We start from the raw sequence: 10,413 nt of genomic DNA, 5'->3' as shown, positions 1-10,413 counted from the left end.
GGTGAGTAAAACAGCATAATTAAAATTATTGAGTGAACTAACCCTTTAAGCAGCAAAACTATTTTCAACATTAATTATATTATATATATAATATTATAATAATATATATAATAATAATTATATATATATTACATCAAATCAGCATATTAGAAAGATTTATGAAGGATCCGTGAAGACTGGAGTAATGCCTGCTGAAAATTTTGCTTTGACATCACAGGAATGAATTAAATTTTAAAATATATTTAAATATAATTATAATAATATGATTATTTTAAATGGTAATATCATTGTATTTTTGATTTTGAAAAACATTTAATAAATCTTACAGACCTCAAACTGTTGAATGGAAGTGTGTTTGTGTGTGTGTGTTTATAAATATATCTATCCAATTTCCAGTGTGTTTGAAATTTTATTTTGTGTTTTGGCAGGCCTGAGCACAGTGCAGATGTTGAGATCTCCTCTGGTACTCTAAAAGAGACGTATATGAGATAACTGTATATTATCAGAAGAAGAATCTAAGCAAGATATTTAAACAAAAGTCTCCATTTGGTCTTTGTTTAATCTCATTGATATCTGGGAGAAACAAACTGACCCATTCCAGACATCTAACTTGTGCTGCTTCTATCCCATGAGAAGATATCAGTCAGTCTAAATGCATACTGACTAAATCAAGCTGACTAGAAGAGGAGTGACTTGCTGCACTTGATTGGCTGAGCGACTCTGACAGACACTACAGAACCCAGGAAAGGCCCCACCCCCTTCAAACACTTTGTCCTATGTCTGATCTCTCCACTGCCCTCTTGTTTTGTCTGTTTGAAGTCACAGAAGGGAGAGAGACTCTTAACGCTGCGAAACTATAAGTGAGTCTTTCATTGTTGTGGGAGTCAAACAGCTGATTTATCATGTGGGAATCATGTCTACTGAGGCAGGTCAGTAAAACTTTTTACAGTTTGTTGTTTCTTGCTCTTCTCCAAACTTTTCCCATCTTGCAGAGTTAAAAGGAGTGAAGACATGGAAATTTCTAGCAACAGGTCTGGATGTGTGTGTGTGTGTGTGTGTGTGTCTGTGTTAATTGTGAAATGTGAAAGTCTTTCTGGTGCCAATATGTCTTGGCTCCTGTCTTATCCCAGTGTGAGAGGCTTTTGTATCCGTGGTGGAATGTGTGACCAGTGCACAAGAGAGGAAAGTCAACTTGGTGTTGCTGCTCCAAAATACCTCTTTTTTTCTTTTCTTTTTTATTTCAGCTGTACTCAATGGCAGGAATACAGTACACTACAATTGAATAAATAATATTTTAGTTTAATTTACTATAAACAAAAATGTAGTACACCCTTTATTCTGGCAATCTCTCAGTTTTCGTGTTTTAAATGGCCCTCTGTGTTGAATGTTTATCCCTTATACTGTAATTGTGTTATTCATTAATCACAACGCAAGAGACTTCTGACCCTGAGCTATTGAAAAATTCATGCTATCACTAACACGCCTCACAGACAGACAGACGTGTAAAAAGGTACATGATAGAACAACTGTATTGCCGTTTTGTTTGGTGAACAACATCCTGTCATAAATTCCCTTCAGGTACAAAGTGCAGTCGCTCTGAAAACGGATCATAATGATAATCAGGCTTTTTCAACAGAAATAACTCTTTCTAAACTTCACAACAGCTTGGCAAAGACTTTTTAAACTTACATGGAGACTTTTTCTTTCTTTTCTAGAAAGACCTACAACACCCGTCTTAATATTAAAGATGAATGAATTAATTTTGTTTGTAGCTGCCTCACTAAGTCATCTGTTTATAATGTTAACATGAACCTATGATGATATCTGCTTTTAGAGTGAGCTCCATGTCTTACAATGACAATGTAAAAAATTCCCACAGTTCTTTAGTTGCATGCGTGCCCCAGCACACACAAGTGCCTATAGCATAGTGTTTTGTAAAGCTGTAACCTACATGGTGGCATAATTTTTTGTGTCTCATCCCAAAAGCACTGAGCCTTGTCTCAATGACGAATTACAATGGGCAGGAACTTGTTGGCAGGAAGCAGCAACTGATATCCCATCCACAGCGTGCAAAAGAAAAGAACATTCACCCCCCCCCCCCCCCTTATTTTCTGTGTATTTCTGTAGTTTAGTACGCAAAATAGAACTGCTGTTGAACAGGTCATTTCAGAAGTAAGGAAACTAGTACATTGCAAATAGGTTGATAAATTACCAAAATCTTATATCACAATTTGAGTAATTTTACTTCACTGTAATGATATATATCACAATATAGTTATTTTTGCTTTAAATAAGGTCTTTATTTATTTTCACGAGTGTCAATAAAACAAAAAACTAATAGCTTAAATTAAAAAAGAATAAAAGTCAAAGAAACTACAGCTCACTGAAGGGCAAGTCACCAGTCAATGATTAAATAAGAATATGAAACCAATGACAAGCTATAGGACAACAACAAAAACTACAGTAGAACTAATAAAAAAAGAATGCTACATATTGTATAAAGTAATGAAATGTATGAAACACTGCAAATTCTTCACTGTGTAAATTAAATATATTTAGTTTACATTTATTCAAGACCAGTGAGAGTTTGTTGTTTGATTAACATGAACAACAGACAGTGGGATTAGACTGCTGTCACTTTCAGAGCTGCCTGGATCCAATGTACTGTTACTGTGCATGTGTTTTCTTTCTCAGCTGTCTGCTTTCATTTAACACCTTAAATTAATGTGTGTTTACAAGGATACTTGCAAAGAAGGACATTTTGACTCATACAAGTGTTTATTCAATCGTTCAAGGCTTATAAAGCAGCAGAAAAAATAAATCTATACACTAATAGTTCAATATGAACACCGTCTTCATGTCATCATATAGCCAAAAAGTTCTCTTTCACTGCTGAATGTGTTTCAATGGCTTATGTCTACTGGTATATCGCCCACCCCTAAATGCAAATCGTTATTTTTGTCTTGTTTTCAAATTAAAAAAGTCTTATCGTAAATGGACAATGTTACCTCTCAAGTACATTTTGTATTTATTTTTTGTCTTATTTAAAATAAAAAAATCCTGGCAATCAGCACAAAAATACTGAAAATGACAAAAGTGTTTATTAGTTAATTGGCTTGTCTAACCGACAGAGCTCTTAAAGGTCTCACTGTACTGCAGTTATTTTCTACAGTGCACACTGACTGTCCTGCTTTGGATCATTTACATCAAGATTTGTTTATTAAGAGGCGCAGAGAGCCAATAAGCCTAAAAATTAAGACCTCAGTTCAAACAAATCTCTGAGACTGTTTTTTTTATTTTTATTTTTATTTTATTTTTTTTTTTTATTGGGTTCATCTTGGGTCTGACAGAGAGTAACAGTAACATGTTATATAGCATAAATAACAGGTACATGTACACTCGTAATGTAACATACATCAAGTAAGATTATAAAATTACAAAGATAAATATAATTGTATGCATACAAATACACACACACACACACACACACACAAAAAAAAATAAAAAAAAATAATAATAATAAATAAAAAAAAATAAAAAAATAAAAAAAATAAAAAATTAAGTTGTTGTTGACTCCTTAAAATACTCTAGGAAAGGGCCCCAGACTTTCAGAAAGAATTATGGTTTTTTTTTCAATGTGAACCGAATCTTTTCCATCCTGAGAGCATACAGAAGATCAACTGAGACTATGGTTTTACAAACATATTGCATATCGATGGACAAACTGAAATCAAGTCACTTTTATTTCTATAGTGCTTTATACAATACAGTATACTATAGTGACTTTTAGAGCTTTTATCCTGTTTTTCTGCAAAGGCAGATACACCTGTGTCATCTTCATAACAATGAAAATATACTTCATGCTTATGAAATATAGAACCTAAGGGTAACATATAAAATGAAAACAAGACTGGGTCGGGTCATTTTAGAGTAATGTTGACCAAAATGGACAGAAAACACCCAATTAAAAAGAAAAGATTTGAACCACTCAAGTGCGATACCCCAGATTCCCACTATCTTTTCTAGATGAGAGACAAATATTGTGATCAATGGTATCAATTCTGCAGTGACATCTAGTTAAACTAAAACCACTGAGCTGCCTGAATCAATCTGTACAATGGCATGCTTAAAATTCATTGGAACTACTGCTGTTTTGAAGCCGCTATTAGTATACTGGGACCAATAATATCAAAAATGTTCTTAACTGATCTTGATGGAATAATATCACAACCACAACCATATGTGTAATTAGACTAATCTTTGACAACAGAGCTTTGTCTGTAAACTCACACGTATGTATCAGTAAACATGCACCCTTACACAGGAATGCTCCATTCTGAGATTGTATTGGTTGGGCATGATGATATCTAAAAATCATAAACATTCAATATTGTGCCAATGGTGTGATAACTGACTTGTTTGATTCCCTGTCTCTCTTTGATGTGTGGACCTTTTTAAAAGCTGGGTTTAAAGGTCATTGCACATGTGGGAGACAGTCATAAATGTTCAGTCACCCACACGGACAGAATGAATGAGTCCCTCCATTAGGAACCTCTCCCTGTTGTTTAAACTTACTAGCTAGACTGTCCTGTATATTTATTGTAAATATGGCCACCATAAACATTGAATTAAAGTCAAACCATTTCATTACCATTTGGTGATGTATTTTTGAGTGAAATGCAGGGCTGCATTCGATTAAATTGAAGAAAATTAGAGCTCAATGCAAGAATGGAGAGAGATTGTAATAGTTTTTGTAAATTTGCTAGAAAAAGATTATTTTAAAATAATGCTTATGGGTCAAAGATTACATTTTGGTGTCTGCATCAAATAAAATTTACAAAAGATTTCACATAAGAAATGTTCATTTTTTGGGGGAAAATAAAATGTGAAAATATGGGTGAAATAATGTTCCACCGTCATGTAGTGTAACATATATATTTATGTAAAAATGGATCTACATACTTTTCTGACCTGTAAATTTTTAAATTAGAGATTAGTTTTTGACGGCTGTACTTTGATTCTTATATAGTAATCTAATGTCATCTAATTATTCTTGCTGTAATTATGCCTGACAAGATTCGTTTTTTTGGTATATGAACTATTGTTACACTAGATCAAAAAAAAAATAATTAAACTGGATACATCCTAATGTATGGTGTGGGGGACTTTTGGGGGGCTTTTTTTAATTTGACAACTAAGTTTAATGCCGTTTTAAACTTTTATTGTTTTCATGCTCAAAAACACCTTTTTTCTCTTTTATTTAAACTGAGTGGCCAAGTGATATCACTGGAAAAGGGAGGTCATTCCAGAGCATTAGTTATTATATTTAGATTTGATATTACAAACTTTTCTCTTTAGAACACTATGCAGCGATCAGTCATTCACAGAAAGATCAGGAACATTGAGCAAAGTAAACAGAATTCCAATGTCATGTTGGCTTTGAGAAAAAAAAGAGAGATCGATATCACTGGTAAACAATGAAAAGAATTTACAATATAAATATTGTGAGATTATTTGAAACATGCCAGTCTCTTTGTACAGTATGTGAAAAGATTTAAGATTTTCAGTCTCCTATGATTAAGGATTGAATGACTAAGTTTGTTTCTCTGAAGCTTCCAAATGTAGCTGGACTGGAAAAGTTGATGTCATTTCGAGTTTAGATTATAGAGTTGCCAAAGAGCCACACCTCACCGTTAGACTTGTCTTACGTAATATGGGGAATTCAAATGTTTTAGCTTCTCTCTAGCACACATTATTCCTCTTTCACAGATTTTAAATGGTCATTAAGCGATCAAACTGAATAGAGCAGCTAGTATCTACATGCTGCTGCCCACCGCAACCAGCTAATGGGAGCAGAAAATGTTCCATTATGTTTAATAGAAGGTTTTGTGGGGTAGATACAGAGCGAACATGCACTTGGCAGCAAAATTACTACAGTCTAAAGGAAAGCAACTTGAGTCTTTGTGAGCAGCCAAGTGTTTCCTCTTATTTGCTCTAATAGCATCGACAAATATTGACTTTATGTTGCGTGAAAGGCTTGAAAATAGAGTTAATGATTATATTTAGATTTACTGAACTTACGTCAATGTGAGTTGTGTTGTTGTAGTAACAATTGGTGACTGAACATTTTTCTATAATTTCTTCCATTGTCATTCTTTCTTTTTCCTTTGTACTTTATGCTCTATATTGTTTCCTCCCCATACTGTGCAAAACATTCTACTTTATACCTAAAGCCCACATCTGTGATTATCAAACTATTAAAGCACTCCTCTATTCTGCTGCACATCCATTATTAACTGTGTAGCTGATGATTTTGCAATATGTTTAATGGCCTCAGTGGCTTATGATCACTTTGTTGTTGCATCATCTCCCATCCCACTTTATGTTTTACCTGTATTTATAGCTTCAGATGGGTCACCGTTCCTGTCATTTACCCTTCACAGATCTGAACCTTTATTCAACATTTCAATCATGTCACCAACTGACAAATTAATATTAGAGGAATATGAAGGCATGAACAGTGAACAGCTTCTTGGATTTTGTATTTCTATGAAAATAAAGAGATCAGTCTGATTCCTGTACTATTTTGGGGTTTGGGGAATTTTCTTGGATTTGCTCCCAGAGATTGAAGAAAACTGGATGGATGTCCTTTTTTGGGGGGGAGAGAATGACAAAGATGTGATCTTATGTGTAGTATTAGATTAATGTTCACAGATGGATTCCATGCTCCCCTGGAGAAGACATTTGACCTCTGACTTTTGGCCTGACAAAAAGAGGAAATGTTTTAAATAGAAATGAGCAAACTAAGGGGTCAAGGTTTGGTCTAATAAGTCCCTGTTGAAAAATGCCATGACTACACTGCAAAATGCATTACCCGTTTAACTTTTTTTTTTTTTTTTTCATATTCTGACTAAATCTTTTTAAGACATGACATGATATTAAATATACGTGTTTACTTTTTTGTCTGGACTCCTTGATAAATAGAAGGAGCAGCATTTTTTGTAACCAACTGGTACTTGTCGATCATTATAATATATTCGCTGAATAAAATAATAATAAAAAAAAAAAATATATATATATATATATATATATATATATATATTAGTATTGTAATATAATTACAAAGCTTTTTAAGATGAAAATATTTGATTTATGATGCTACACAAATGTAGCACAATGCAAACAAGGAACATATGTTAATTTCTGGATGAAAAAGAACACCGAAAAGACATATTTGTGGCTTAACCAGCTAATCAAGGTTAATTATATAAGAGCTGGTTTTGCTTTAGGACTCAGAATTTAAATTGGACATCAAGTGGTGACACAACACAGTACTAAAGTTGTTTATCATAAAACATTGGATTTCAATATTTTATGATCTTGGCTGCCAATTGTACTTGGCACTATCAATATATAATATTCACGATTTTCAAGGATGAGTGCATATCACACAACCTGTCTTTATTTATATAGCACTTTTAACATAGATATTGTGTCAAAGCAACTAAACAGCACTAAATAGGAAAATAGTGTGTCAATAATGAAAAAGGCAGATCATCATTGAATTCAGTGATGTCATCATCCAGCTCAGTTCAGTTTAAATTGTATCTGTGCAATCAAGTTGATGATTTCGCTGTAAATTAAGTGTCCCCAACTAAGCAATCCAGAGGCGACAGCGACAAGGATCCAAAGCTCCATCGGTGACAGAATGGAGAAAATCTTTTGGGAGAAACCAGGCCCAGTCGGGGGGCCAGTTCCCCTCTGGTCAGACGAAACCAGCAGTTCAATTCCAGGCTGCAGCAAAGTCAGATTGTGCAGTAGAATCCTCTGTTTCCTGTGGTCTTGTCCCGAAGGCGGTCTAGGAAACAAGGCCTTGACTGTGGATCTGTATCTGGGACTCATCTAGTTGTCCTGGTCTCTGCTGTCTTTCAGGGCTTTAATCTAGATTTAATTTGAGAGAGTGTGTCTGCCTCCCCAAAATTTTTTAGGTAGGTTATTCCAGCATTTGGGCGCTAAATAGGAAAAGGATCTGCCACCCGCAGTTGATTTTGATATTCTAGATATTATCAAATTGCCAGAGTTTTGAGAACACAGCTGACGTGGAGGACTATAGTGCAATAAGAGCTCATTCAAATACTGAGGTGCTAAACATTTAGGGCTTTATAAATAATAAGCAAGATTTTGAAAATCTATACATTGTTTAATAGTGAGCCAATACAGTGTTGAGAGAAACAAGCTTATATGCTCATACTTCCTGGTTCTAGTAAGAACTCTAGCTGCTGCATTTTGGACTAGATAGAGGTTGTTTATTAAGCGTGCAATAGAACCACCCAATAAAGCATTACAATAATCTAACCTTGCTGTCATTTCTCCATTTGGCATTGAGAGCATAGTTAATTAATTAATGCAATTAAGAAATATAATTTAGATATATTTTAAATGGAAAAATTTAGTTTTACAAATGCTAGAAATGTTGCTTTCAAAGGATAGATTGCTATCAAGTAACACACCTAGGTTCCTAACTGATGACGAAGAATTTACAAAGCAGCTATCTAGTCTTCTAGCGTTCTAGGTTATTACATGCAGAGTTTTTAGGTCCTATAATTAACACCTGTGTTTTTTTTTTCAAAATTTAGCAGAAAGAAATTACTCCTCATCCAGGATTTTATATTGACTAAGCATTCTGTAAATTTTTCAAATTGGTATGTTTCTTCTGAATAACTATAGAGTTGAGTTTCATCAGCATAATAGTAAAATCTAACACTGTGTTTCCTGATGATATCTCTGAAGGGTAACATGTAAAGCATGAAAAGTAACGGCCCTAGTACTGAGCCTTGAGGTACTCCATACTGCACTTGTGATCGATATGATACCTCTTCATTCACTGCAGCGAATTGATGGTGGTCAGATAAGTACGATTTGAACCATGCTAATGCACTCCATTAATGCCAGCAAAGTTTTCTAGTCTATAAAAAAGAAAATTTTGTGGTCAGTAGTGTCGAACGCAGCACTAAGATCCAAGAGCGTTAATAGAGATATACAACCACGATCAGATGATAAGATCAGGTCATATGTAACTCTAAGATTCAAGATCGGTCTGTTATTAACTAGTTCTTTGTGGTCTAGTTGTGGTTTTTTACTCTAGTTGTGGCTTTAGGATTTTGACTCGATGTGTGTTTGTGTGTTCAAATAGGCAATGCTGCAAACTTCAGACTGAATTGTGTGGGGGAGCTTCAATGAGAAGTAATAAGAAGTAATTCAATCTGATAAAAGCAGACATGAGTGACACAGTGGAGAACCTGGACACCAGGGATCTGGGGTTCTCAGATGCTGAGGATGAACCTGAAGAGGTGGACTGCGAGTTAAACCCCTCAGGTAAGTGATCATTAATAATACCAGATGCAAATCATCCATTTGTTTTAGTAGTATTCAGTATTCAGATTTTACTTGATCAGATAATAATTTTTTTTTTATATTAATAATAATTACATTTTGCCAAATCTACGCAGTTATTGAAATGATCTGACTCGAGCTGAATAACAAGACTGTTGTCTTCTGTAGAGCTGCTTGTAGTTGAAATTAACCAGTTTCATAATTGATGAACCGAGTGGAACCAACACTGAAATGACTTAAGATGAATAATGACAATGATGTCTTTTTAGAGCTCCTTTAAAGTAAAATACAAATTTGTCTTATTTTTGATGGTTTGCGTCATTCTGTTATTTTCTGTTTTGAAACAGTCTTTATCGTATAAAGCACTATTTAAATGAAGGCGACTTGACTAGTTTCAGAATGACTGATACAAGTTAGTCTTGAGGAACAGGATTTATTTTGCCAGTAATTTTTTAGAGAGGAGGCGATAAGAGCATGATGCAGCATGTCACAAACTAGAACACACATTCCCCGAAGACATTCCTCAGTCCTCCCTGTCTTTTCTTACAGGGGTATCCCGTATCCCATTCTCTGCTGTGTATAGGACAGTTGGCTATAAAGAGACAGCGGCACAGGTCTATCTGGACTCTGCCCCCATAATTGCCAAGATGCTAGAGGTGGAACGCTTCACCAGGGCCCCGGACCGCTTCAACATGTCCAAACACAGGAGCGTGTCCAAGGTGTGTAGAGCACATGTTATTTCAAAGCAAAGACTGAAAGATATCACAGATCTCACATCACGTCTGTGTCCACAGGCAATGCCAGCCGTGTTTAAGATAGAGCTCAAACATGGGAACTTCACCTGGATAGTCAAGAGAAAAGAGAAGCACTTCATGGAGCTACACAGAGAGCTTCTGCGATACAAGACCCTCATTAGGATCCCGCTGCCCACCCGAAGGTCAGACCTCTGCCCTACAGATAAACTTACTCATTTTCACAGAACATTATTAGTGTACAGAAACGCTTTATCCTTCAGATCAA

The 10,413-nt window shown here is 34.9% G+C and overlaps 1 protein-coding gene across 1 annotated transcript in view; it reads left to right on the top strand.

The window, feature by feature from the left end:
* The first annotated feature begins 766 nt into the window (after nucleotides 1–766).
* The window catches only part of LOC132154941 (phospholipase D1-like), a 29,196-nt gene continuing 19,549 nt past the window's right edge, over nucleotides 767–10,413 (top strand). The window contains exons 1-4 of the mRNA XM_059563678.1: nucleotides 767–929; nucleotides 9,194–9,375; nucleotides 9,943–10,112; nucleotides 10,188–10,330. Coding sequence (XP_059419661.1) covers nucleotides 9,279–9,375; nucleotides 9,943–10,112; nucleotides 10,188–10,330 — 410 coding nt within the window. The 5' untranslated portion in view covers nucleotides 767–929; nucleotides 9,194–9,278. The remainder of the gene's footprint in view (nucleotides 930–9,193; nucleotides 9,376–9,942; nucleotides 10,113–10,187; nucleotides 10,331–10,413) is intronic.

The sequence above is a fragment of the Carassius carassius genome, chromosome 12 (genome assembly GCF_963082965.1).
Source record: "Carassius carassius chromosome 12, fCarCar2.1, whole genome shotgun sequence".
Taxonomy (NCBI): Eukaryota; Metazoa; Chordata; class Actinopteri; order Cypriniformes; family Cyprinidae; genus Carassius; species Carassius carassius.
The sequence above is the reverse complement of the archived record's forward strand: the minus strand, read 5'-3'. Positions and strand labels throughout refer to the sequence as shown.